The 27,976-nt window shown below is 58.7% G+C and overlaps 2 protein-coding genes across 5 annotated transcripts; both read right to left on the bottom strand.

Annotated features, from left to right (window-relative positions):
• Window positions 1–111: 111 nt before the first annotated feature.
• Window positions 112–13,820, bottom strand: LOC147209896 (natural resistance-associated macrophage protein 2-like). Of its 4 annotated transcripts, XM_086111439.1 has the most exons (16): window positions 13,349–13,817; window positions 12,329–12,424; window positions 11,818–11,957; window positions 11,459–11,581; window positions 10,702–10,821; window positions 10,535–10,641; window positions 10,385–10,455; window positions 10,229–10,296; window positions 9,499–9,654; window positions 9,274–9,432; window positions 9,113–9,199; window positions 7,630–7,749; window positions 7,409–7,558; window positions 6,469–6,542; window positions 6,236–6,389; window positions 115–593 (listed from the first exon to the last, which is right to left on the bottom strand). In XM_086111439.1, the coding sequence occupies exons 1-16, from the start codon at window positions 13,479–13,481 to the stop codon at window positions 405–407; spliced, it is 1,947 nt and encodes a 648-aa protein (XP_085967565.1). In that variant the 5' UTR covers window positions 13,482–13,817; the 3' UTR covers window positions 115–404. The 4 variants fall into 4 exon arrangements, with proteins under 4 accessions (XP_085967477.1, XP_085967565.1, XP_085967653.1 ...); XM_086111351.1 differs by having other exon boundaries at window positions 112–593; window positions 9,274–9,654; window positions 13,349–13,820; XM_086111527.1 differs by lacking the exon at window positions 115–593 and adding an exon at window positions 4,218–4,571 and having other exon boundaries at window positions 9,274–9,654; window positions 13,349–13,816.
• Window positions 13,821–14,963: 1,143 nt separating this feature from the next.
• Window positions 14,964–27,242, bottom strand: marchf9 (membrane-associated ring finger (C3HC4) 9). Its single transcript, XM_086111226.1, has 4 exons — window positions 24,405–27,242; window positions 19,337–19,492; window positions 16,704–16,896; window positions 14,964–15,729 (listed from the first exon to the last, which is right to left on the bottom strand). Exons 1-4 carry the CDS (start codon window positions 24,759–24,761, stop codon window positions 15,395–15,397), a joined length of 1,041 nt encoding a protein of 346 aa, XP_085967352.1. The 5' UTR covers window positions 24,762–27,242; the 3' UTR covers window positions 14,964–15,394.
• Between the last annotated feature and the right edge of the window lie 734 nt (window positions 27,243–27,976).

The following is a 27,976-nucleotide window of genomic DNA, read 5'->3' as shown; positions in this document are numbered from 1 at the left end:
CACCCGGCCTTGAGCAAGATGTACGGTCCGCTTCGCTGCCTTTCCTTTCAAACATTCTGCAAAAAGTGGTGAAGATCAGATACCAAAACTTTATTTCCTCACGACGCCGACATTTGCAATTTACAGCAGCGGCAACATTTGGAAAGCCCGCGGTTCAAATCGTTCCTGGAGATCTGTGCTCCGCCGAGCAAAAAAGACGCTTTCTCAACGAGGCCGCTTTTTCTTTCTTTTTTTCGTGTGTGCTCGCGAACCGTCTTTGTTAGTCATTTATTGTTTGTCGTATGACGAGAAGCTCGTTCAAAGGTGCGAAGGCCGCTCATCCGCGGGGGCGGGGTCGGGAGGTCGCAGTAGAGTCACTACTTCCCGTCGAGAGGAGCCGGACGAGGTGGCTCGGGGGCGTCTGTTTAGGATGCCCCCCGGACCACCCCGATGAGGTGTCGCGGCCACGTCCCGCCGGGCCGCGCATTCGATGGCCTCGGGAGCCCCCGCAAGAAGGGTCCAACATTTGAGAGTGACGTTTGTCCCGGAGGAGGTTTGCGGCAGCCATAATTGATCGTCAACGGTGAATTGTTCCAAGGCAAAAGTTGGCCTCGCTGTCAACAAATGAGCATTGAACAAAGCGCGTTGGGAATTACGCGGGATGTTTGGAAATTGAAAATGTGCAAATGGCACAAGCGGTGAAATGAAGTTTGAAAACAGAAAATGCGCAACTGCGCATTTCTCGATCCGTCCTTTAGATCACTTTCGTGTGACGTGCGCGCGCACCGAGTCTGGCCGCGGGCGCATCTCGCAGGCGCAAAACACACGCTCGTGCCGCGGGTTGTCCGAATGGAAAGAGCGCACGCGGCGATCCGGTCTTGTATAGAAACACCCCTTTCAGAAAACCGGCGAAAGTTCGGGTTACGAGCTTGACGACGTGAGAATCGGAGCGAGGAGGCGTCTTTGCAAACAACGGTGACGTCATGAAGGTGCGCTCGCATCTCGGAGGCCATGTTTGCAAACACCGAAACTCCTCTATTGCGTTGCCATCGAGGGGAACGCATTCTCAAACGCCTTTCAGAATCGATGCGCTTCACACAAAAGAGTCACAAGGACGTCGGTCGGCGTGCCGGCTATTTCCCCCAAATCAATGCGTGACTTTGAAAGTGGAAAATGATGACACATAGTTCCATTTATGAAAGCTTTGAAGAATTTACCGACAGGTAAGATACCGAAAGTTCATGTCAGAGAGGGAACGTATAAGGCAGAAGGAAATTGTCCTCTGAAAAGTACGAGCTTCTCCGTCTGTGGCGTTCAATCGCTGAACACACGAGATTCGAATGGAAAATTGCATTATTTCAATGATAACCTCCCGTGCGTGCGGGTGTGAATATACACACCCGCACGCACACAAAGTCGATGGGAGATGATACGCCTTCGCGGGCCACATGAAATGATGTCGCGGGCCGCCACTTTGACACCGACGATGTAGTATATGCCTGCATGTGGGAATTCAAAGGGAAAATCGAAGCAAATTGAATTGGACCGTGAAAAGGGGGCCATTTGGGGAATGCAGCAATTGTTGGTGATGACTTTTGAAGGGGCAAGATGTGCAACTTTTGGGCTGAATGTCTTACTGGGAATGAATGGGGAATTCTGGGGGGAGGGGCACGTGGAAGTGGTGGGAGGGGGAACAATAATCCGAGTTTTTGGGTGTGGAATAACATGCGTATGTAAGGATGGCAAAAACAAAAAACAAAAATGCAACAGCTGAAAAGAGAGCGGCCGGGCCGGTGGGGTCGCCAGTCATGTGATTTGCTGGAAGAGAACGCCCACTCCCGACAGCCTCCGCCACTACCCGAGCCGCGCAACCACCGGCGCCACCCCGCCCCCCCAAAACCTCGGGCCTGCCCCCAGTCGCCTCTGCTGCAAGTTTCCAGGAAAGGGGCCTCGCGGACGGGCTGCGAGGCCTCGGCGGGGAGACGTTTGGCTCATTGAGAAAAACAAAAACACGCAGTTCTCTTACATAAGTCGGCCTCCGCCACACGAGAGGAAGAAACCGAAGGAGACAAACCCGTCCGGCCGCCACTCCTTCGAAATGAAGGGAAATGCCAATCATCCGTTCCCGCCCGGCCCCGCCGTACTTTGGCCTCACTTTTCTCCTGTGCAAAAAGAGTTGCGCCTTCAAAAACAACAACGTCAGAAAATAGAATGCGGGCAATCAAACCGTTTGCCGCTCCTGAGTTCGTGCTGCGCCCAATCCATTGTGCTCTGCTCGCTTGGCCACCAGGGGCAAGTATGATACCGTTCCGCGGAAAGAAACGAAGACTTCGCGGCCTACTCCGGACGGTAGCGCAACAGTCGCCATTCTCCCGTCGAGGTCGAAGAACATACGCCAGCGGGGATTGTTATCGGAACCGTCGACACGTGTCGCTCCGCTGTTTGCGTGCAAGTAGCCATCGCTTCTAAAACCGCAACTACTGATGCTAACTATGACCACGTAAAGAATAACACGTCAGCGTATGTCACGAAACGGAGTCCGGCGACGCGGGGCCACGCGGTTCTCTGAAATACGCAGCAGCCGCGCATTTCGCCTTTGTTTTATGCTTTCGTATTCAAGGCGCTTGCAATGACCAAAGTTGAAAGCGCACGACGCCGCCTCCGAGAAAGACCGCCTTTAGCGAGCCTTCGTCGAGTCGTGATCCGGAGACCGCCGCCGCACGGAAAGGGAGTCCACGCGTTACCGTCGACGTCCGGCTTGGCGTAACAACAAGCGGAAAGAAGCGCGCGTGCCTCGAGGTACCGGGGAGCCGACTTCCAAGTCGTTGGAGATATGAGCCATCTTTCCGTGGCTTCTCATTTTTATTTTGCCAGCGCCGACTTGAAGTACGAGTGCCGAAGGGGGGCAGAGAACTCGGTTCACTTGACGATAAGCGGCGCTTTGTGAACATTTCAAGGCCGCAAAACAAAACACGAGACAATCACATAGCTTACTTAGCCTTTCGGCTTGCGGACTTCATGCTAATGCTAAGATAGGATGGGGAAACGGGTTTTAAAACAGAGATGGGCATTCCGCCCGCGTTTTTCGTTTTAAAGGCGAGAAGGCCGTCCCTCGTATTTGAAGTACAGTTCGTGGTATCGGGGAGGCAAAAGAACACCGCCAGAGTGGAGCCGAACACGCCAGTCGTTCATCTCAAGAGTATCGGTTGAATGGCAACGCCGCCACCTAGCGTACAATCAGAGAAGTGCATCCGGAATCGCTCCATCTGGCCGGGTTTCTCGGGGCCCGCGGCGAGGATTTGGAAAAAGTCAAAGCTTTTGATTGGCTGGCGAGCGGTTCGGGGTGTCCCCCGGCCTCCTGCCCGAAGAGGCTCCGGCATGCCCTCGCGAGGATAAAAGCGGATCAGGACGCGGACGGAGGATGATTTCTTTGATCGGAGCGACCATTTTTGCCTCGTCAGATACTCATGTCGAGTTGCTTCTCGTGAAGACATTCCAAATAAAAAGGAAAGAGTGCTGTCCTTTTTGCTCCATTGACGGCGTGACTGGAAAGAAGGTTGGGCACGCAGGCGAGGAATAGCCTGAGAGTCTGGCAGCATTTCGCCCGCGCCGCTCATCCGACCCGAGCGGAGTCGGGAGCTCATTTCACTCGGACACCGAGTCCATTCGTCGGTCAACTCGGCCGACACCCAAACGATTTGAACGCGCGCGGCTTTTTTGGTGGTCTGGTTTTTTCAAAGCCAATACGGGGCCTCGGCCAAGACGTCGTTTCCATCCTACGGTGACGCGAGCGGGCGGCGAGCGACGCCTTCGCGCGGACAAAAGAGAACGCGCGGGAGCCGCAAAGAAAGCGCCGGCCGCCTTGAGATACCACTTGAATTTGTTCGTAGCTCAAGCACGCTCTTCGGCCAATCCTCTTTCCCCATTCGAAGGGATGCAGATGCGGTCCAGGCTTCAAAATGAGGAAAGTTGCCCCGCATCCTACGGCGCTTCCACTTGCACCACATTATCGCAGAACATCACATTCCCACGGCACAGTTTAACTTAGCATTGGCGCTCAAGTCTATTTATAAAGCCCTTCCAAACATCCGTGGCTGCATACAAAGTGCTGTGCGTGGAGCAACTAACATATACAACAGCAAAGCAATCGATCGGTAACAATGACGATAGGAAGCACTAAACAGTCAAACTAAAATCAAATCGGAGTCAAAGGCCAAAGGATACGAGTGAGTTCTGAGGCGGGTTTGAAAGATGGTCACGACTTTTATGTCATCAAAATCGTGTGAGCTGAGCTCAGCGAGAAAAACGCCCGCTCGGCTCATGGAAACAAGTGGAAAAGGGACACTTTGTTTTTGCGGCAGATTCACATTCAAACGGGGCCTCGGCGGCGTCGCTCGCCGTCACGCGACACCCGTTGAGGAATTCAGTCCGACCCGCAAAGCACCATCGCCTGCGCGGGCGACCCGGGACCCGTTCAAAGGCCTTCAGGAACCAAACTCCGGCCGCGGCTCAATCGGGACGCCGACGTCGTTCCCCCCGCGGCCGATCGGATGCGGGCAGGGCGCCCCCAGAGCCGCCAGGCACAACCACGTCTGCAAACAATGGCGAGAAGTGGAGTGAAAACAGCCGGCCGCGCGCGTTCAAAGGGCCGCTTTTCGCAGCTCGCATTTGCCGCGGTCGGGGCCGCGGAGGAATCGCTTTGGGCCGGGACACGCGCGCGCCGGCTGAATTGAAGCACTTTCGGTCGAGTGCGGCCCGCCGGTCCGGCTCAACTCAACGCATTTATCAAGCCGAGGCACGGATTTGAGCTCAGAAACTAAAAACCTCTCACGCGACACCGCCGGAAGAAAGCAGCGCAAAATATGAACGCTGAACTAACGATGACCTCATCTCACTTGACCCGGTCGGTGTCAAATGTTCAAACCAAAGAGGCGGATGTTCATCTGCGGCTACTCGTTGAAGCTAGCGAAAGAGCCGGTTCTTTTGGCTCGGCTCACTAAAAAGAGCCGGCTCTTTTGGCTCCCATATGGCTCCTCGGTTTTTTGTTGTTGCTTAAATTAATTTACTTCCAAAAAGAATGTAAAACCACGTGTAAACATACAGTACAACATGGAGTGCTACAAAAAATAAATGACAAAGTACGAGAACAAAGAGCCATCTCAAAACAAGGTCAACAAAAAGTTCCAATCTCCGATTGTGTATATTTATAAGCTTTTAGCCATTTACAGTAAAACAACATAAGTAAGCTTTGATTACCCCACAACAAATTATGAATTAAAATTTGATATTGGATATTTTAACCTTGCACAGTCTACACGCTGCCTTTGAACTATCAATTAAGTTGAAATTTCACTGCGTTTCCGATCCATTTTCTCGCCTTTCCACTTTCCACCGTGCTGTTTTTTTCTCTGTGGCGCTATCGAGCTCTCCTGTTCGTGTGCTGCTCACAGTGTGCTACGGGTTGTGCGTCTCTAACTCCTCCCCCTTCTCTTCACTGCAGCGTGTGTGTGTGTGTGGGGGGGGGGGTAACCCTCCCCTTCCTCTTCTACCTCGGATCTTAACCAATCACGTGCGGCTTTAACCGAAGGTGGGGGAAAAAAAACAGGAGAAAAAAAAAAGTCGGCTCCCTATTAGGATCCGGTTCCCGTCGCTCGCTTCAAAGAGCCGCTTCGTTCGCGAACGACGCATCACTAGTTGAAGCGCTTCGAACGCTTCTGGCCGTCGCAGCATTTGGAATGCTGGCTTCGGACACGCCGCAGCGCGTCGCGCGTTTGGCGATGACAGCGCGGTTGCTTTGGGGGGGGGGGGGGGAGAGGAGGAAGGGCTCCTCCCGCGACAGAAGAGGGAAAAAACAGTTTGCCAGTCAATGCGGTGACCTGCGCCGGTGCTGGCGGCTCAACGCAAGTTAGCGGCTTGAAGCTCAGCAGCTGTCCACAAGTGACTCCGCTCGGCGGACGGGCCGACTTCTCGGGTGGGCGTTCTCCAAGCCCGCTCCTTTTTTCTTTTTTTTTTTTTTTGCCGGTCCCGGCCCGTAAAGGTGTTCACGGATAGCTCTCGGTCCCGCACGCGCCAATATTGCCGTCCCACATTGTTTTGATTTCACTACACCGCGCGCGTCTTCTTTTTGGTCTGCTTGGACAACGTACGGAGAGGCGCCGCGTCGGGGCCGAGCGCACCGCGCCGTTCGCCTCACGGTCGAATTTCCAAAGTCCTTTCTCGGGGTTTTTCATTTGCGTGTGTAAAAGGAGCAGCTTACCAAGTATCCCACAAAGGCCAGGTACGCGGCGGCCAGCGAGGCGGTCAGCGCGTAGAGCCACGCGCTGCCGAGCATGGCCACGTAAAGCGCCACAAAGTACACGTTGACGGCGCACACCGCCGAGATGACCAGGCCGCCCCACATCTTCCAAAAGCTGCGGGGACAAAGCCACGCCGGGCTGCCAATTTGCTTTTCGAGCGCAAGCGGGGCAACGCGGAAGGCGGCGCACTCACAAGCCGTTGGCAAAGTCCTTCATGAGAGACGGCAAACTGGTGAAGGTGAGGACGGGGATGAGGGCGAACGGAAGCTGCGGGACACAAAAAACACACTCGCGCTTGCACTTTCCCCATGCGGCGCCGTCTCGCCAAGCCGCGTCTTAACCACCGACTGATCTCATTTCGCAAAACGCAGGATTCCCCGGCGCCGGATTTTTCATCTTTGAGGTCGAACGGCGGGTGGTCAAAAAGTCGCATTTGACCGTTGGACGCGCCCGCTCAAAAGTGGTGCGAAGGTCCAATCGGGCGCCGCCGACCCGGCGGCGTGCGATGCCCAATCCCCCTTTTTTTTGGGGGGGGGGGGTTTCATCGCATCTTTCCGTGCATTCGTTTGCATCTCAAAACGCCAATGACGACGTTTAGCGACGTCAATGCGGTCCCGCGCCAACGGGCTCATCTCGGATCGACGGAAGAGCAACGCTGTGGCGGGCTCGCGGAAACAGCTAAAGTGGCCATTCGTGGCGCGCGGCCAATCGAGCGCCACGAATGGCCACTTTATGCTTCACTTTGCGTTTCGGCCGCCGTTCGATATCAAATCGACAACGTTACGCAAACGGACGACCGTCCGTCATTTCCCAAGCGCGGAGCGCATCTTACGCTCTCGCTGACCTACCGACGAGCATTGGTACTGCGGGCGCATCGGATACGTGAAGTCTACGAAGGGGGCGCAGGGGGGTCGGAATTGTATTGTTCACCCCGCGTGAAAAAAAAAAAATAGGGATACGAGTTGCATCTTGGGAAACAAAATTCCCGTTCAAATTCAGCGTGAACATTCCCTCGGGTTGCATTTTAGGTTGAAGCCAGCGCGACCGCTCGGGGTTAGCGTATGCATCGTATCCGATGGAAAGCGAGTCGACTCCGCTCGCGAGTCGGGAGGAGGATGGGAAACGCGGGCCACCTGCATGCTCTGCAGCACGTTGAGGAAGTCGTTCATGGCCGTCAGATGGCGCGCGTCCTGGAAGACGGCCACCAGCAGCGTGGGCGCGATGGCCAGGGAGCGGGTCAGCGACACCCGAGCGAAGCGAGACCAGCGCAGGTTCAAAAAGCCCTGCGGGGACCCAAAAATAAAAAGGCGTCGCCGGCGTTCTTCGGAGCGGCTCCGGGCTTCGGCGCGCCGACCTCCATGACAAACTGGCCCGAGTAGGTTCCCGTCATGGTGGAGCTCTGACCGGCCGCCAGGATGCCCACGGCCCAGACGTAGAGGGCCGCCGGCCCGAAGAAGCAGCCCAGCGCCGCTCCCTGAACACCAGAGGACTCTCGTTCAGGCTCACCTCAAGTCACCTCAGATCAGGAGCGCTCGGGCGCCACGCGTCCGACGGCGGCTGCCCGAGCGTCAAGCGACTCGCAGCCCGTCGGCACGCCAACGCTTGGCGCTGAAAGTTGAGCTTCGACACCCCTCCGCCCAGCGGAGCGACACGCGCGACAACCATTCTGACGGCGGAGTGGACGCAAAAGAGGAAGAGAAGCCAACGCATCTGTCAACGCCTGCCTGCCTGCCTGCCTGCCGGGCCGTTATACTGCCGCCCGGTGGCCAAGCGGGGCACACCAACGACGACGGGATTACAGGACTGGATTCCAAACCAAGCGCGATTCCGCATGAGCCGTTTTAACAACGCCTGGACTGAAAAGTAAGGCAGAGCCAGAGGACTTCAAGATCTTATGAACATTCATTCATTTTGCGAAGCGCTTTATCCTCACGAGGGTCGCCGGAGCCCATCCCGGTTGTCTTCGGGCAGGAGGCGGGGGACACCCTGAACCGCAGAGACCGACAATTGAGAGCGTTCAATCAGCCCGCCATGCATGTTTTTGGACTGTGGGAGGAAAGCGGAGCACCCGGAGAAAAGCCGCACGGGCCCGGGGAGAACGCGCAAACTCGGCACGGGGAGGCCGGAGCTGGAATCGAACCCGGTACCTCTGCACTGTCAAGTCGACGACCGGACGGCCCTTGTTATTAACATAGCAAGTAAAAAGATGGGGGCGGGGGGGGGGGGGGGACAGAGAAAACGAAGCGATTTTTTCCCCCTCAACGCTACAACGAGATAAAATAAGCCCGCACGTTGGCAGGTTTGCGACGCGTTGTGTGCTGTAACGTGCCGCCGTTCGTCCCGGGCTCATTGCGCCCCAAATGCCCCCGCCCTTTAGGCGGCACTCCTAACCCATCCGAGACAGAAAGGGAGGAAAAGGACATTTCACAAACGGCTCCAATGCGGCGGCGTACACGTTTTTGCTCCGTAATGGGCCTCGACTTTTGATTTTTTCGGGGAATCTGATGCCAAAGCCGACTGCGTTTTCCCTACTTCTGCCCGATAGCGAGGAAGCGCCCTCCGCTCCCAAGTCTCGGTTTTCGGACGCGGGGGACGGAGGAGGAGCTTCGCCTCATCGGCCCCGACGAGCCGGAAGGCTTCGCTTTAGCCGACGTCCTCGGCGAAAGCCGCGCCCGCAACCGGACCGAAGCGGCCCCGCCCCCCGGAAAGCGCGCCACCTCGCCGCGAGGAAGCGCTCCGGCCTTGGTCGTCACCGGGACGCAAAAAGCGCACGGCGCGCTTTCGGCAACGGCGCGCTGGGAGTTTGCCAAGACGTGAGAAAAGAGTGTGCGGCGTACCCCCTTGTAGATGTCCACTTGGAGGGTGCGGTTGTCCGGAGGAAAGAGGTGCGAGTGGGGGCTCCCCGTCTGGTTGCAGACAGCGTTCTGCAAGCGAAGCGCCCCGCAACTGAAGCCGGGAGAAAAAAAAAAAAGGCGGGACGAGGGGAGGCCAAACTCACCACTTGCGCGTTGGTGCGCTCATAAAAGGCCTCGGCGAAGACGGCCACCACAAACACGTTGATGATGAAGGACACCGACAAGGACACGCAGGACTCCAGGAAGAAATACTTGTTGGCCTCGCTGATGCTCTTCTTGCTGGAGCGATCCACCTCTCGAGACTGAGGAGGACGGTCGGGAACGCTTAGCGGCGGCTCGAGCGCAAAGGAGAGCCGCCTCGGCGCCACCTTGACCAGAGCGGAGTGCAGGTAAATGTTGTGGGGCATGATGACGGCGCCCACGACGCCCACCGCCTGAGCCAGCTGGACGGCGCCGCAGTCTCGGCAAGACGGCACGAACATCCCCCTCAGCAGCTGCCTTTGGTCCGGTCTCACCGTCACGTACTGGCGGGGGCCAGAAGAGAAAGAGAGAAGAAGAAAAAAAACGAAACAAAACACTGCTTCGGTGTCCTTTTGTTCCGGCCGCAGCCGGCGTGAAAGCGCCACATCCACAAAGCTGCATCCGCTGCTTCCCCCCCCCCCCCCCCCCCGGCCCTCAGCGCGGCTCCCTCTAGTGGTAGCCGAAAGGATCGCTGCCCACGCAACGGCGCCTCGCAGTTGAATTGCTTGCGCGGACACGCTTGCAACTCAAAGCACTCGACGCTCAAATCGGCCGCCCCCAGAGAAAGGAAGGGAAATAGTGTTCCCCATCCTGATCAGGTTTTTGGTTTGGAAATGCCCGCAATGTCCCTTTTCAAGCTCTTCGAGTTGGACTCGAATGGCCGCTTTCCCTCGTGAACGTTCACGATCGCACGTCAGTTCTCCTTCGAGCCACGGGCCGCTTTGACGGGCTTGGTTTCCTTTGGCACATTTTTGTTCTCCGTTTCAGCCACGGGCCCACGGCGAATCCGAAACGCCCTCGAGGCCAGTCCAAACGAAGCAAGAAAGAAACGGCGAGAGTCGGCCGGCACGTTTGTACCTGGTATCCGAAGGCGACGGCCATCGCGGCGATGAGCAAAGCGAAAAAGGCTTCCAACCTCCTGAGGCCTGCGAGAGCGCCGCAGAGCGCTTTAGCTGGCGGGCGGCCGCGCGCGCGCGGGCGGGCGGGGGGACCTTTGGGGGCTGAAGCACTCACCGTACTTGTCCAAGAAGAGGAAGGCGAAGGTGTCCGTCACGGTGATGAGGACGCCGCCCCACAAAGGAATCCTGCCGGCCACAAGCGCGGCGCTCAGCGAGGACGGGCGCAAACGGCGGCGCGGCGCGGCGCAAACGCCGTCGCCCTCACCTGCCCGACGAGAGGAGGTTGAAGGCGACGGCGCAGTCGATCACCTCCTGCATGTCGGAGCCGATGATGGCCAGCTCCACCATCGACCACAGGAGGACGCGGGGCACCTGCGCCAGGGCGACACGCCGCTCGAGAGAGAGCGAGAGAGACGGCGCCGGGACACCGACCGTGCGGTAGTGGCGGTGGCAGACTTGGGCCAGGTGCATCCCGGTGACCGCGCCCAGCCGGGCCGACATCCTCTGCAGCAGGAGCCCGATGACCGTGGCCCCCAGCAGCACCCACAGAAGCTGACGGCAAGCGACGCGCCCCCAACTATTATTATGCCCGCCGGCCCCCAACACCGGCTTGGGGGGGAGTGGACCTTTTTTTTGAGGGGGGGGGGGGGGTTCCTCGGGTCCACCCCGAAGCTCATTCCGTTGAGCGAAATGAGCCAAAGTCTGCCATTGTGGCGGGCGGCCGTTCGGGCTCATTTGCGGGGCGCAATCAAGACAAAGTCCTCTCGAAATTTTCTGCGAGCCAAACCTCAAAGATGGCTGACTTGCTCTCGCGGCAGTTGGGCTCTTACTCTGAAGGAGAAATCACCCGCGGGAACTTTCAACGTCGACGATGTCTTTTTTGGGGGGGGGGGGGGGGTTGTTTTGAAACACCGGACGTTACCGAAGCGCCGCGCAAGGGGGCCTGAGCCCGAGTTGTTGCACTTTGCGGAAATAAATGAGGCGGAGGTCTCCGAGCGCGGTCCGAAGAGCGATCTCTTTGTTTGCTTTCAAACAAAGACGTGGTCAGCCCCTTTGTCTTGCCGCTTATTGCGCCACGCGCGCACGCAACCAACCTGTTTTGCGGGTCCGGCCAGCCCGATCTTTCCTTTCCCCCCTTTTGAAAAGGGGCGAGGACGAGGACGAGGACGAGGACGGCGAGCGCGCGTACCTGAAAGCCGGCCTTGGCTCCGGACCGCAGGTCCGACTCGATGTTTCCCGGGTCCAGATAGGCGATGCTCATGAGGAAGCCCGGCCCGGTGAAAGCCCACAGCTTGCGCAAACTAAAGCCCCTCTGCGGGCGACACACACGCGCGCACGCCACATCGAGAAGAAGAGGCGCATAGCAAACGTCCACGGCGCTCCCAAGGATCCCAGCGCCATCCCATAAAAGCAGAAAATGGGCACGGCTGCTCGCGGGCGACACCCGCGGCGGACCTCGGCCCATACGCCGCGTCTTCCCTCGCCGTCCGGGATTAGGTATGGCGCTCAGATCGACCCGCCGGCGCCACGGCCGGCGTTGCGTTTTACCTCGGCGTCCTCTCGGGGCACGGGGACGCTCTCCTCCAAACGAGTCGGCGAGGCGGCTCCGGGGTCACGTCCGCCGACGAAGGCGCCGCGCCGCGTGCGGCCGGTCCGGATCGGCGGCTTCTTCCCGCGGACGGCCCCCTCTGAATGCAAAAATGCATCGAGGCGAGCCACCGGGATAGACCGAAGCGCCCGAAGCCTCGCCCGCTCGCCTCTTTCTCGCGCTTCCTCTGCGCTCAGAGTTTCGTTGGGAATATCAAGCGCTTCGGTCTGCCGATCGTCATACGCGGCAGGTCGACTCAACTAGAGCGATGCCGACGTTGGGGGGCGGGGGCGGAATATAACACATTGTGGGCGAGGCGCGCCCGCAAACGCACCCCGGGACTATCGGGGTGTTCCGCGTCTTCGGAACGCGGGAGAAAAGCCGCCACAAAGGACGCGGACTGGAATCGACCCCGCTTCCGCTAGTTAGCGGCTCCGTGATAAAAAAAAAAAAAAAAAAAAAAAGAGTTACCTCGTCCGTCGGCGTCTCGAGGCTCATCCGCGGCGGGACCGCCGGGGGGCAGGGAGGAGACGCGCACGTTCTCGGGCGGGAGCCGCCCCGCCCCGGCTGGAAGCACAAAGGCAAGACGGAGGAAGGACGCGACGCTTCGGACGGTCCCGCGAGCCGCACTTTGCCATCGGCCGCGCGGCGCGACCCTTTTGCGCCGCGCGGCCGACGGAGGAACAATTTCCGGATGCGGCCTTTGTCGGAATCCAAAGTCTTTGGCGTCGGGGCGTGCGCGGGTGCGCTTTGGTTCCCATCCGATCGTCTGTCACGGCGACGTTGCGATCCGAGTTTGAAAGCACGTCGGCTGTCTCGCCCGCGCTCGATTGACATGGGAAAGCATTCATATCGCCGGCCGCAAACGCTTTGGACTTGGATTTTCTTTTTTCGCTCTTTGTTTGACTCTCCGGCGCTCATCCGCAGAATTGTGCTTGGCGACTTATGGATTGTCACCCGTTGAGCTTTGGGCGGCCGGGGGGAGTCTCTGTCCCACTATTGGCGAAGCACGCACGTTTTTTGGGGGGGGTTTGGGAAGGTTGTTTTGCGCGGATTCGCCGACCTTCTGCCATCGAGCGGAAGCCTTTGACGCTTGTGCCCGCCGTGATGCGTCACCGGCACCCATAGATGAAGGAGCAGCGCACAAAAGTTGGAGAAACATCCGTCCCTAACGACCCCTACGCCTCGGATGGCAAGCGCCGGCTTATTGCAAGACACAATTTGACATGACATTTTGTTGACAATGAAGTCAAGTGTCAGCTAATAACAATCAATTATTTTTTTCAGGATCAGAGTCAACTATTTCTTTCATCCGCATCGAAAAGTTTCAAATGTGAACCCCCCCTCCGTTTCAAGTGCGCCTAAAACTCAAAGGATTCCTCCGTGGCCTAGTCGGTGATCGGGTGAAATGGCTTGCGGGGGTGGGCAAAAAAGCCAAAGCAAAGCCCAAAGCCCCCAAATAAGGAAGGAAGCGCGAGGAAGCCAACTCACCTGCTCGAAGGAAGGACAACATCGCGACCGACGGCCAAATTGCTTCGCTTGTCGTCTGCGCTTCGACGGCGGCGGACTGGCCAAAGTTGCGCCGAGGGGGCAGGAAGTGGAAGGACCCCTTGAGTTTGGACATCGGCCCCTTAGTGGGAGTCAAGGTGTCCCCCACCTCCTTGCGGCCGGGAAGGAGGAGGGACCGGTCACGTGGTGTCCGGGGGCGGGGCTCACTCGAGAGAGAGAATTGCCACTTTGCTTCACGGGGGGGAGACCAACTGCTGGCCGTAACTTCGGCACCTTTGCGATCGGAATGACATTTTGCTGGACGACGAGAGCGCCCCCCCCCCCCCTAAACGTTGGCCCAAGTGAGTCACGAAGGGACGGCAGGTGGACAAATAGCTTTTCACGTGACTGCTGCTGCTTCTTCCTCCTCTTGTCCCATTTGAAGGCAATAGTATCCGGCTGCAGGCGATGGGAGACGGACGCCGGAAGTCAATGGGGGAAGTTGAGGCAAATTGGCTTTTCAAAGTAAAGTCCCAAAGCGGCTGCGGTAAATTCAGGCAAATTGGATTTTCAAGCCCCGGAAAAGTCGAGGTTGATTTATCTCACTTACTGAGGGGACTTAGCTATGAAATATATATATATTTAGAAGAAATGACATCTGTACTTACATTTGACAATAAGGTTCATCCAATCCAAGCCAATATATATACACGACTGCAAATGAAAGTGAAATGTTCATTCATTGTAATGGGGGATTGAAATGATTTGATTTGAATCATAATCTTTCTTTAAAAATGAAGTTAAGATGATGAATATTTTTGGGATCAAACTCATTTGAGATAGAATGACTTTGACTTATTTGATGAGCAACTTTGCAATACAACTAAAATGAGGTTTTGCTGTTCAATGATCTGACGATGACGGGGCCTTTTCAACTTTTTAAGATCCACATGCGACTTACTTGGGACTCGGGCGTCATCCTTCCGACGTCAAATCCGGCGCAACGTTACTTGCCGAAACCTCCCTTTCCCCGAATCGGGTCGGCGGCCGGCCCCTCCTCCGTTCGAATGGCGTTCCGGCACACGGCCCCCATCTACCCGACCGGAGGTTTAGCGGTTCGGCAGCGGTTCCCGAACCTCTTTGTCATTCCACAGTAGACGCTCCGGACCTTCTTTTCACGCCCGGGCACACGAGGACGTACATCTTATATTCGGCTTCTTCAAAACAAGAATTTGCTCTACCTAATGTCATTTAATGTAAGACCATACCCCCCCCCCCCCCCCCACAAAATAAAACGCTTTCAAGTCTTCTTCCCATAATTGAAATATCCCCCGCCGCCACATTTGACACTGACACGAAATCCTTGAAATGACCGCAATCCTGTGGATTCCCCCCCCCCCCGCGTTGGGACCGACCCGTCCCGTCTTTCACTTTGCCCTTTTGCGCGCGTCGATCGATCCCGAAGCCGCCGCCGTTCCCAAACGATGCAAGTTGAAGCAGAGACGCCGCTTGGAATCCTTCGGACACGCGGCGGCGACGATCCGGACTCGATCGCCCCCCCCCCCCCTCCCCGACTTTCTCGCGGGTGACCAAAAGAAGTTGGTGCCGAGCAAGCGGCTGCTTTGAAAGTGTTTATTTTGGCAAGCACCATTCGAAAAAAGAGCAAATAGGTGGTCGTGTTATGTGATCCATCAAAGCATATAGTCATGCAAAAAATGTACAGAATATGGATTTATTGCGGAGAGGTGACGTCTCGTCGATTTCTAACGTAGGATTTTTCCTCTTGCCGTCGGCGGCGAGAAGGAAGCTTGTTCCCGTGAAGAATTCGACACGGCGGCGTCGGCAAAGGCTCGGCGCGTGACGCGCTTCCTTTCGGCGTACAAAATCAACGTTGGAGTAGAAAAGAGAAGCAGAAGAGGAGATGCCAATGAAAGGCGGCAAGCCAAAGAGAAATGTCTGCGCGCGTCCCGATAGCCGCGCCCCCTTTGGCTCGCCCCCGTATTTGGTCCCGTCGCCGCGACTCCGTTCCGGGGAAGGCGCGTCCGGGCCTCATACGGTGGTGACCCTCATCACCACCTCCCGGTCGGCGGCGGCGGCGGCGCCGAGGCGCGGGCGGCGCGGCCGCAGCCGGCCCAGGATGTGCAAGACGGTGTAGCCGCAGCGGCGGTTCAGAAGAGTTCTCAGCGTCCCGCCCCGGCCGCCGCCGCCCGCCGGGCCGCGAGGGGCCCCCCCGCGGGCGCCCCGGGCCCCCGCCTTGCCGCCCAGGCTCGGCGGCTCGCCCGGGTCCTTGGATTTCTCGTAGTTGAGCACTTTCCACTGCTGGTTGACGGCCTGCCATCGCTTGAAGATGCGATACACCGACGAGCCCTCGTGGATGATGAGGCCTGCGGGGGGGGGGAGCAAGGGGGAGCCTTCACCCTTCGCGACAGGCGAGCGCCGTCGCTCGGAAAGCTCTCGGTTCGGAAATCTCGCCGTCGCCAGACTTTGACGAAGCCCGCCCGCTCTATTGATCCCGGCGCGGAATCGCGCTCCGCCGCTCCCGTCGGGGTTTTGAAGCCGAGCGCGCCGCTCTTTGCCCAAGTCGAGTCAAGTCAGGTGACAGCAAAGCCTTTGTCGTCGTCGCGAACCCGTCGGCTCTTCGGCCCCATCTGCCGGCCGGCCGTCTTGACATTAATCCGGACCGACCGGATCGTGACTTTGGCCGGCGCAAGCGCTTCGAATCGCCTCGCGGCCGAGACGTGCCGTCGGAAGCGCTCGGCGAGCGCCGGGACGGGGAACGCGCCGCGCCGTTCGGCCCCCTACCCGCGCGCCACCCGCCGCTCTCCGACCTTGCGTGACCTCGGCCGGACGCGTTCGGGGGCGCCGTTAAAAACCCAACGGAGGTTTTGCGGCAGCGACGGCGCTCGGTCACGTCGTCGGCCGCGTCGCACCGATTCCTCGTTCGCCCACCGAATGGACACCCTTTTGAAATTGAAGTTGGCTGCTTAGGGTTCGTCATTTCTTTTGCCCCCCCGCCCCCGGAAAAAAAAAAAGCAGTTCAATGGGCATCAATTGCACGCGGGGTTTTGCTACTCGCAGGCTAGACCGAAGCGTCGAGTGCTATTTTTCTTATCAACTCATTCACTCCCGATGACGTTTTTAAACGTCTTTTCAGACTTGGTCTAGAATGGGTTGGTACTGAATGAGTTGTCTTTTTTTGGGGGGGGGGGGGGGGGACTAGAACAGTCATGGCCGGCCAGGTCCGTTCATTTCAATGGAGAAAGACGATCTGCGAGATGAGACTTTGGCACAAACTCGAGCGCTATCTGAAGGCGGCGTCCGAGTGCCCCTTCGCGCCGCGTCTGCCGTCGCGCTTTACCTATGCAGACGATGTCCATGAAGCCGTACATGCCGTAGCAGATTTGGAAGAGCAGGTCCTGCCGCTGCCACTTGGCCGAGGGGCTGAAGGAGGACCAGACGAGCCAGGAGATGCTGGCCATGAGGAACAGGGAGCCCAGGATGATGGCGGCGATCTGCACCTTCTCGATCACCGTCAGAGAAATGGCCTGCCACTGCGCCGCCGCAAACGAGGACACGGTCAGACCGCGGCCGCGCCGGACGCCCAGCGCCGCCGCCAAAAACGCTCGCCGTTCACAACCGGCCGTTTTCAGCCCCCGCCCTCCGCGAAACATCCGTCCCGATATGTCATTCGTGGCGCCCGCCTAGCGCAAGCGCCACTCCTCGCGCAACGGGCGAACGAGCGCCGCGTGGCGTCGCGCGACTGACGTCGGCGTCGCTCGCGCACTACCGGATGCGGTCCGAAATTTCAAAGGGCAACGTCGTCAGTGACGGCGGCGCTATTCCAACGTTCGGCACCTCGAAAAGCCGACCGTCAAATACAGTCGCGCGCCAGGCCCGAAGGTTTGATTCCGACAAAGTGCGTTTAAGACGGCCGCAAAGTCACGGCAACGTTTGAAAAGTAACAGACAAACGGCGCTGAAATAACAACTCGCTTCAAATGTTTTGCTCAGAAACAAAACAAACAAAAGAATCCAATCAACTAGCCGGCGGAATATGTTCAAGTTCCAGAGAGAGCCCTCGTACCGCTTTGCCGGTCACGGCGTTCTTTGTGCAGAGATGACCCGCAGAGATCTCTCAACATTTGGGGGACGGAGGGGGGGGGGCATTCTAGCTCTTCACCCATTTTGTACTTGACTCGTCCTCATGAAGCTCACAAGTGAGCTGCGGCCCGACTTTGGTCCTCCGTCTCGCCGGCCAATCGCAGCCAAAGACAACGACAGATTTCGACCGCACGGCGCGTTGGTGACACGTGGGAGGAAGTTAGACGAGCGCCGCAAAAGCCGCAGCAGTGCATGGAGAAGATGTCAATGGAAGAGCAGATTCGACTCGAAAAGCCCCCCGGCCCCCTTACGCGGGCGATCCTGGCAACGGTGGCCCCCGAATTGCCCATCCACGTTAACGATCCATTGATGGAGACAAACGCCGCGGGGCCCGGCTTCTGACTTGCACGCGTTTCCATGGCAACGGCGAGCGCCAGCGATCAGAAGGGACGAGCGCCTCGGCCCTTTTTCATACCAACCCCCTTTCCCGGCCGGAAGGCTGCGCGACATTACATGGAAACGTGTGCGGTCAAAGGAGGAGATGGGGAGAGAGAGAGAGAGAGAGACAGCCAGCCAGAGCTAGCGAGCTAGCTAGCTCGATTTTGAGAGAAGCGCATCCATCTGCCATATCGACTTTGAAGCTTTCTTCGCCCTCCAAGCGCCAGGGGGGGGCGAAAGAAAGGGATCCACATCGGCGCTCGGGCTGCTTTTGGATCCGGGGCGAGTGAGCGTGCCGTCACGGTGATCGCGTTAGCCCGAGTCTCTGCTAAATTGCGTTTTGCTCTTCTTGTCACGATAATTGCCGCTCACGTCCACGTTTGAACGTTTCAGGATTGGTCGCAAACGGTTGAGATATCGCGCGGTGAAGAGCAGAGGTCGCGCGATCAAGGTCCTCGCTTTTTTGCCAACGTGACGATCGGCGTGCCGCTTCAGGAACGGATTCCTCACTGCGATTTTCCTCGGATCTGTTCAAACACTTGAAAGAAAGAGCGGAGGACGCCGCGGAAAGCGTTTCCCGCTCACGGCGATGACGATCGCCTTTCGCCCCGCCCATTTTAAGACCGCTCCAGAGGACACGTCGACATCAACGGAGGAAGCGTTCTCTCGAGCGTCCGCGTCGCTGCCGTCGCATCGCGGCTCAGACCGAAGACGACGGAGGGTCGGCGGCGATGCGCTCTTGCCGGATGACGTCGGCGCCCTCCGCGCTGAGCGAGTGTCAATCGGCAGCTGCGACTCCAGGAAGCGGACGCGTCCCTCCGCGAGCGACGCTCACGATGACGGCACCGAGCGAATGGTCGCCATGAGCGGATCGGCGCGATTCTCATCGACCCGCGGGATCGCCGTCACTCATCTCCCCCCCCGCGCGGGTCGTGTGCGACCAGACGCGGTGACCTCACAAGCGCGCTTCCGAGTAAGGCTGCCGTTCGCAACAACAACTGACAGGCTGCCGGCTTCGCCGTTTGCGGAGACATACGCGGTTATGTCCACTCATTTTTAGTCTAATTATGTCGGTTGTTTAGTTGTTGCGGGAAGTCCAACGACACCAAAAAGATCGGACAAAAAAAGAAATCATCTTAAGCGTGCGTCACGCTTTGAACGGAGCCCTCTTTTGGCTCCCCGCGGAATGAAAGACCTCACCCATGAGATTCCATGTTGCGTTTTTTTTTTTTGCCAGACGACCTTTTCAATGGCTTTTGTTTTTTCTTTCAGTTCCCTCGACTCGGGAGCGGCCACGCCGGCTCCGTCGCTGTTCTGCGATTCGCCCGGTCAATCGTTTGCCCCGCGGTGACACATTTTCTACCCGACGCGCTCCCGTGAGACCGCTCCGATTTCGAAGCCAAGCGTGGGCGGCGGCGGCGGCGGCGAGGGAAGACCCCGGCGGATGGCGTACCTGCAGGGGGTTCTTGGTGCTGATGGCCAGGACCTGGTACTTGAAGTAGCAGAGTTCGCAGCTCCAGGAGCCCCTTTCGCTGATCCAGCGGATGAGGCAGGGCTGGTGGGTGCAGCGCACCGAGCCGTCGCAGCGGCACGGGCTCAGCAGCTCGCCCTGCGGGACCACAGCCAGTCGGGAAAAAACATCCGTGTCACCGTGCCGGCCGGCGGTGGTGGCGGCGGAGCCCAAAAAGCAGGCGGGAGCGCCAACTTGACGACTTGTATTCATACGCGGAGAAAACGAAATACAAAACAAAGTCCGAACAACAAAAAGAATCCAAAGTATCAAACGGAGCCCACGGCCGAAGCTAAAAAACCACCGAGAACAGAAACGTGACGGGACAAACAAACGATGAGCCCGCACCGAGCGGTCGCGCCGGGAGCCCTTTGAAAGCAAGAATGAGATCATGAGCGACGGGTGCGCAGCCGCAGGGAGGGCCCCACGGTGCCGCCTGGCGGTCGCAAACAGAATCGCGACGATCCGGTTGGGACGGGACAGTGGAAAAGCGCCTCCGGCACCGAAAAGCGGCAAAAAAGAGATGAGGTAGCGCGTACGCGCTGAGGCCGATGTGGCCACGTCCACGTATCGCGATCGGCTCGGCGAGTCGGCATCGCGTCGACGAGACGGTGGCGCGCTCCCGCTCCCGCTCGTCGTTTGGCTTCGACGGAACGAAAAGAGAAAGCCCGGTCCGGAGATGGCTCGCGCGGACCGCGGGGTCCCCGCCGGAAACGCCGTCGGTCACGTTCACGACGTTTTCCGGCCGGGCCGCCGCCGGGCTTCATCGCATTTGGCGTGCGGGGTTGCGCCGCCGCCGCCGCCGCCGCCGCGTTGAAGACTCCGGGACCGTTCGGAAAGAAAGAGGTCACGCCGAGCGGGAGCCACGGCCTGCCGGCGGGCTTCGGACCGACGCCAAAGACCGAGCGCAAACGTCGCCGTCCGCGAGGCTCGAGCGGCGATGCGCTCTTGCCGGATGACGTCGGCGCCCTCCGCGCCGAGCGAGTGTCAATCGGCGGCTGCGACTCCAGCGCGTTCTCCGGCGCTTTGGACGTCGGCTCGCGTTCTCGGTGGAAATGTCGGATTCTTCCCGCTCGGCGCGGCCCGCTCTCCGGACCGTTAGCTCGACGCATCTTCGGCGCGGCGGCGGCCGACGGCCCGATGACGAGAGTGCGACGGCGGCCGTGACAACAGACTTGACTCACCCTCGCACTTTTCCGGAGCTTTTGTTTGTCTTGTTGCGGAAGGAAGCCGCCGACGGCCATTTTCCGACCGTGAAGAGACTTTAGCGCCCACTCCAAACCTCACTTCAACGGCGTGGGGGCACACCGTTCAGTGTGCGCATTTCAACGGTGAAGGCGAAGCTCGGTGCCCGATGGAATTGGAGTTCCAAGAGACGCTCGGATGACTTCTTGCCGTGTTGTTTTTCCAAACGGAGGCTTTTCGTCAGCTGGCCGGGAGACTGACACGCGTGGCCCCCGAGGGAAGGCTAATTGGCCCGCTGACTGCGCCGACGCAGCCCCCCCAGTGTGACCTCTTCATTGATGAAATGACAAGAAAACGGCAGACGTGGCCCTCATCTGAATGGGGGCACGACCGCATGCGCGGCACGCATGTGCCCGGCCAATTCTCAAGCGACGGGTTAGCGAGCCATAAGTGGGTCACCGATCCGTTTTGGCCGGGCGGCGCCTCAGCCGAGCTCATTTCGCGCCCGCCGCTCACGTGTCTTTTCCGTTCATGGCCTATTTGGGGGCTCGGACCCTTCCGTCCGGGTCGGCCGAGAAAGGCCGCCGCGGTGCGACTCGGGGCCCCGATACGCCGGGGGTCACCTCCCCGTGACCTTTGGAAGCGCTGGCGCCGAGCAACGGAGACGCGCACAATGAGGCAGATGGGCCGCAAGGACACGTATGCGCGCGGGAGGGGGCGTGACAGAAATGGAAAGATCCATCTGCACCCCCCTCGGCGTTTGCAAGCGGTCGTCGGGTGGATCTGCCGCCGCTTGACGCTTTTCGGCACGTCTGCCGACATTTGGGCCAAAGGTGTGCACCGTGACCTCTGTGTGCGTTTTGGCTGTGAAATGTGGACAAAGCGAACGGCAGAAAACTAGCAAGGCCTTTCTCGGATGACACGAGAGAGAGCTGCGAGTGACACGCCGCGCCGGTCCCTCGCTCGTGCTGGTGACTCATCGTCACCGCATTCCTTTGTCATGGTCTCCATCTCATTGGCCAGCCTTCTTTGTTGCTATGCTGACGGGATGCCGCTGCCGCTCTTGCGCCCCGGAAGAGCTTTCAAACGACGACAAATCGATGGAGAAAAGCAGGTGGCAACTGGTGCGCACTTGTGCCTCACTAGTAACTCGCCCCACGAGCGGGCCAAATAAGCGTGCGGCGGCGGCGGCGGCAGGAAGGACCTCCAGTCGGTGTCGCGCGCGCCTTCGGGCTACGAACGCTTCCCGGTCAACAAGCAACGGCCGGCTTTTCGGGTACCCGGGATAGGGCGGCTTTAGGAGCCGCTTGGAGGTCGCGCAACGGCGGCGGCAAAACCGATCCATTAGCGCGCCGACTTGTCTTCATGGCGAGGATGACAAACGGAGCACTAGGACACCGAGCCCGAGTCGCAGACTGACGGAAGGCAAAACGGAGGCGCAAACGGCTCCGACGGTCTTGAGATCCGGCTTCGGCTCTCCGCGCGAGGACACGCTTGGTCGTCACGAGTAAGAGCCCGGCGACGGAATGACGAGGAGGCTTTTGTTTTCCCCACCGCAGCATATTTCGGCACGCTCGACGAGCGGCTCCGCGAGCGCGCCGAACGGTCTCGTGGGTGAGGACAAAGAGCCTCGGGCCCGGCGCCCGAGCCTCGATTCCGGATCTCGAGGCATTTATTGGATCCGACCGAGCGGGACGACGACGACGACATCCGTGCGACCGGTCATCCAAAACCGAGCGGACAAATCCGGCGGCTGAAAGAACGGCTCCGAGGCCTTCCGGAGCCTCCGCGTCCAACTTCAGGCCCACGGACGTCCTCGTCCTCGCCATTGGGACGACCGCCTTTTGAGGAGCCAGGCAAAAGTGCGCTTGTTGGCAACTCGTCACCGTTGAACTCGCGCCTTCAATTGTCTCACAAGTGAACCCAAGGAGCTGAAGATGGCGATCCAGGCCACGCAACAAGTGCGCCAACAGCTCCTTGAGATCCATCCCGCGTACGCCAACGGGCCGAACGAGTGGCGGGGGGGGGGGGGGGGGGCAAAACATTCCTCGGGATACACTAGCGAGACCGGTATTGAGAAGCGCCTTACTCGTCGCAATGTGCGGACATTCTCTTACTCGTGAGGCCAAAGGGCAAACCGGGACACGGACCTTCCACCGGCTGTCCGGGGAAGGACGGCTCAAAGCGACCCCCCCCCCCCCCCCCCCCACACACACACCTTTTAAACCGCCGGCTCCAAAAACAGCAAGAAAAAGAATTGGTGAGAAAACGGACGGAGCGACGACTTTGCTTTGTTTTGTCACAAAGCAAGCCCATCTTTTGGGTTGCTTCCCCAAAATGGGCTCAAATGGAGCATCTGGCGGTGGCGGACAATTGTTGCCATGCTGACGCCGATCCTTTTTTGGGGGGGGGGGGTCCCATGCAGAGGCGATTGCTCTAAGACTGCAAGGGAAGCTCAGCTTCCCCTAAAAAGTGATCAAATCTCGATGCGTCCATCCAGTTGTGTGGACACGTCATCGACTAAATGTGACTGTCAACTTTTGTTCCGAGTCAGCTTCTTCTTACTGGTTACGACGCGACTCTCTCGTCATTCATCCCCGCAGCTTCACCGCGCTTTCAACCGCGTGGACGCCGAGCGTCGAGAAAGTCGTTCCAGTGCACCGAAACGAGACGGGACGAGTCATTGGATAAATGCCGCTTTTGTCCCGCCCATCGGACGCTCAGCGTGGACGGTGGGCGCTATCGGACGCTCGGCCTTTCTGCATGATGATCGGATGATCCGTCAGAGGCAGAATCTCTTTTTGATTGACAGCGAAATGAGCCAATGGCCGATCTTGTTCAATTCTCATTCCGTTCCGAGTTGAACTGGAGACTTCCTCTAATCATCTTGGCGACACTCTCTTTGTTGAAAACGACGAGCGACAAATCAATCTTTCGTTTCTGGTGTCTTTTCTTGTAGTTGCTGTCGTTGTAAGACACTCGTCAAGTCCCTGCAAAAGACGCCTCGTTGGTCTGACAGGGTCACAGATCAAGGAACGGAGAGGAGAATTGACGTGGAACTAAGCGGACACGTTTAGTCCAGCGGTTAGCACGTCGGCTTCACAGTGCAGTGGTACCGGGTTCGATTCCGGCTCCGGCCTCCCTGCGTGGAGTTTGCATGTTCTCCCCGGGCCCGCGTGGGTTTTCTCCGGGTGCTCCGGTTTCCTCCCACGTTCCAAAAAACATGCACGGCAGGCTGATTGGACGCTCTAAATTGTCCCTAGGTGTGAGTGTGGGCGCGGATGGTTGTTCGTCTCTGTGTGCCCTGCGATTGGCTGGCAACCGATTCAGGGTGTCCCCCGCCTACTGCCCGGAGACGGCTGGGATAGGCTCCGGCACCCCCCGCGACCCTAGTGAGGATCGAGCGCTTCTGAAAATGGATGGATGGATGGACGTTTGATGACGTCGGCCGAAATGGAGCTTCCCCTCCTTGACGGAGCAGCATCCGCCACTGGTCCCGTGATGGCGCTCTATGGACGCGCGTCTTTTGTGAACGCGGATTTATTTAGTGACGCAGCGAGTACTTTTGATTCGTCAAAGAATCCGAGGGAGTTGCTTCGTCAAACTTTGTACGTGACCCCCCCCCCCCCCACGTTTGAACGTGAACTTTTCACGTGAACCGTAACCCACCGTGGCGTGCTGTTCAACTGCTTTTTTTTTCTTCAAGCGCGTTCCGAAACTCGCAGGAGAAAGAAAGGCCAGACGAAGCGCGGCGGCGGCGTCGTCGTCTCCGCGCGTGACGTAAGCTCGGCGGCGGCACAGCGGCCGCACGCATGCGGTACGTTACCTGCTCGGGGCCTTGGAAGCAGATCCTGCACTGGGGGCTCCGCAGGCCGCTGGCGGTGCTGGCGAGCGAGACGGCGTCCGGGCCCGCTTGCGCCTTGGGCTCCTTGTCGTCCGAGGCCCGCAGGCCGCGCGGCCGCGGCTCGCCGCTGCCGTAGTAGTCCTCGTCGTCGTTGCGCGAGCGGCAGTCGACGAAGGGCGGCCAGCCGCAGCCCCCCATGCCCATGCCCACCCCCAAGCCGCGCATGGCGGCCGCCGAGCGCTCGGAGGAGCCGCCGTTGCCGGACGGGCTCGATTCGGATCGCGTCAACACCAGCACTTTCAGTTCGTTGAGAAACATGCGGATCCGATACTTGAACATGTTGCCGGGCCGCTACGCGCGCGCGCGCGCACGCGCGCACGCCCGTGCGCCGAGTGCGCCCGGATGCCTGTTTACGCTCTGCGCTCGGTGGCGGCCGAAAAAGGAGCCGCTGCTGGCGTGCGCGTGCCGAAAGCCGGCGTCCGTCCCTCACAGGGCGCTCGCCATGTCATCGGCCTCGACCCCCCCCAAGAAAAAGCAAGTCCGAAAAAATAGCCCGAACCAAAACGAGACGGCCGGCGTCGATGCGCGGCGAGCGGCTGGCGACGGCGGCGTCGAAGGCGAAGGCGAAGGCGGAGCGAGAGAACGACGAGCAGACACGCTCGCCGGCCGAGGCGGAACACCGAGCGACGCCGACGCCATCCGCGCGCTCACATCTGCGAGCCCGGGCCGCGGTCGTCATCCGACGAAAGAGCCCGGCGGGCCCGAGCGGGGCTCGCGAGCCGCCTGGCGCCCTCCGGACAACAAAAGAGTCGGGCCCAACGCCGCCGCTCGCTTTCTCACTCCATCTCCTCCCAAAAAGACGATCGTGTGCGCTGCTGCTCCCCGCCCGCCATCCGAGGAGGAAGAAGGCGAAAGGGCGGCCCCGAAAACACAAAAACGAAACAACGCCCCCCCCCCCAAAAAAACAACAACAACAACAACAACCCAAGGCGTCCTCGAAAGACGGCGTCCCGCGACAACAACGCCACGCCAGGAGCGTCGACGCTGCCGTTGAGGATGCTGCTCGCTCGCTTCCCCTCCTCCAAATGGTCGCTCGCCCGAGCAGCTACTTCCGGAACCAGCCTGCTGGCATCCTGCCGGCGCACACGGGACTTTTTTTCCAATCGAATTTTCTTTTCTGTCGAGAGCGCAGATGAAGCCTTCCGAGGGGAGGTCGGCTTGTTGAGAGGGCGCTGTCCGCGGTGCTGACCGCCCCCCCCCCTCGCCAACTACAAAGCGTGGTCTGCCCCGCCTCCTGCATCGCCCTTTTGATGTTGACACGTTTTGCGCGGTGGTGCCGGTGGACCCCAAAAAGACGGAGGAGCGGGGCGGACTTGAAGTGTCTTGTATTGATGGAATACAGAGAAAACGAAATCCAAAACAAAGTCCCAAAAACTAAACGAAGCCAAAGTATCAGACTGAAACAAAAACTATCTGTCACCTGTGCAAGGTGGTGGTGGACCCCAAAGAGCAGGCGGGAGGGAGGAGCAGGGTGTACTCGACCAATTGTATTAAAACAGAAAACTAAATCCAAAACAAAGTCCCAAGAACAAAACGAATCCAAAGTAACAAACAAAACCGTGGCAGAAGCTAAAACCTCAAGAACAGGAACAAACAGCAACAAACAAACATGACAGTAGCCAAGAGCAAACGGCAACAATGAGCCGACAACGAGCGGTCGGGCTGGGAGTCCTGTTAAAGCACTAATTACCTAATGACCAACAGGTGTGCAGCTGCAGGGGGAGCCCTACAGTGCCACCCGGTGGTCACAAACACAATCATGACACCGTCAATAACCGAAACACGACCAGAACACAAACAAACAATGAGCCCACCCCGAGTGGTCGTGCCGGGAGTCCTTGAAAGCACCCATCCATCTTCTACCGCTTACCCGGGGCCGGGTCGCGGGGGCAGCGGCTTTGGCGGGGAAGCCCAGACTTCCCTTTCCCTAGCTCCTTCTTCCACCTCTCCCCGGGGGATCCCGAGGCGTTCCCAGGCCAGCTGGGTGACATAGTCTCTCCGGCGTGTCCCGGGTCGTCCTCGGGGTCTCCTCCCGGTGGAACACCTCACCGGGGAGGCGCTCAGGAGGCATCCGAATCAGATGCCCGAGCCACCTCATCTGGCTCCTCTCGATGCGGAGGAGAAGCGGCTCGACTCTGAGCCCATCCCGGATGGCTGAGCTTATCACCTCAACTCTCGGGGAGAGCCCGGACACCCTGCGGAGAAAACTCATTTCGGCCGCTTGTATCCGGGATGTCGTTCTTTCGGTAACGACCCATAACTCGTGACCATAGATGAGGGTTGGAACGTAGATCGACCGATAAATCGAGAGCTTGGCCCTTTGGCTCAGCTCCTTCTTTACCACTGCTGACCGATACAACGTCCGCACCTTTGAAAGCAATCATTTGATAACGAGCAACGGGTGTGCAGCTGCAGGGCGAGCCCTACAGTGCCACCCGGTGGTCACAAACACAATCATGACAGATGTGAGCCAAATCCCTGAAGCTCACAAGTGGGTGACTCAAAGAGCTATTTCAAAGAGGAGAAAAAAAAAAAGCAAAGCCAGGTCGGGTTCTCCAGCGCTCTCCATTTGGGCTGCGGGACCCGCCCACGGAAATCCGTCTCCCGAGAGCCACGGGCAGAAACAACCCGAACAAAACAACCCCAAAAGTGGTCAAAGCGCAATCTCATCATACGGCTCCGGAGACCAAGGCATCGATTGGAGCCTCAGCTCAGCGCATTATTTGATGACACTCTTGAGGAAACAGGTGGCGCGATGTCGCCGGCCACATTTCGCAGCTGACCCCCCCCCCCCACATTTGCACACACGCGCACGCACACGCCGGCCTCCTCTCTGACAAGCAAGCAAGGAGCATTCCTGCTCCGTTTCATGATGGACGGGCCTTATTGAGCCGTTTGCCTTTCCTCAGTGAAGAGAACGATTTGCCGAGCGGCGAGAACGACTTCCATCGCCATCCCGAAAGCACACCGCTCGCGCTGCCGTCTCCAATAGAAGGGGCTTGGGTGTCAAAAGACGTCACTCAGAAGGTCGAGGTGGCTGTTATTTTGCCCCGGTGCGCATCGAAGAGATTATTGATCGGGAACCTCCTTTGATGCTTTCAACGTCTGCGTAGATGAGGCAGGAGCACATGTCAGACGTCGCCCTCGGGCGGGGAGCTTTTAGCAGTCGCTGCGTGTGACCGAAGGCCGTTCTTTTCACGAGCGCTTATGCAAAAAGAATCCTCAGCTAAAAAAGAAATGGCGGCAAGATTCCACGCGGCGCAACGTCAGGCGGAAGGACGACACCCTTTTGGATGCACGGTTGTGGTGCTTGCGGAGCGTCTCCTGAAGCTTAGAGAGGACAGATGGCCACCTCGCTCTCTTTCTCACTCCGTTTCCTTGCCATCCTCCACAGCTTCCGCCAGCTCGAGTGCCCGGCCGGCATATGGGCCCGCATGGCGGGGCGGGGCGGGGACTGGCAGAGGGCCCTCAGGAGCCGTCATCCCCCCGCCCCC

The sequence above is a fragment of the Hippocampus guttulatus genome, chromosome 1 (genome assembly GCF_054856545.1).
Source record: "Hippocampus guttulatus isolate MCC_2025c chromosome 1, RoL_Hgut_1.0, whole genome shotgun sequence".
In the NCBI taxonomy this organism is placed as follows: domain Eukaryota; kingdom Metazoa; phylum Chordata; class Actinopteri; order Syngnathiformes; family Syngnathidae; genus Hippocampus; species Hippocampus guttulatus.
The sequence above is the reverse complement of the archived record's forward strand: the minus strand, read 5'-3'. Positions and strand labels throughout refer to the sequence as shown.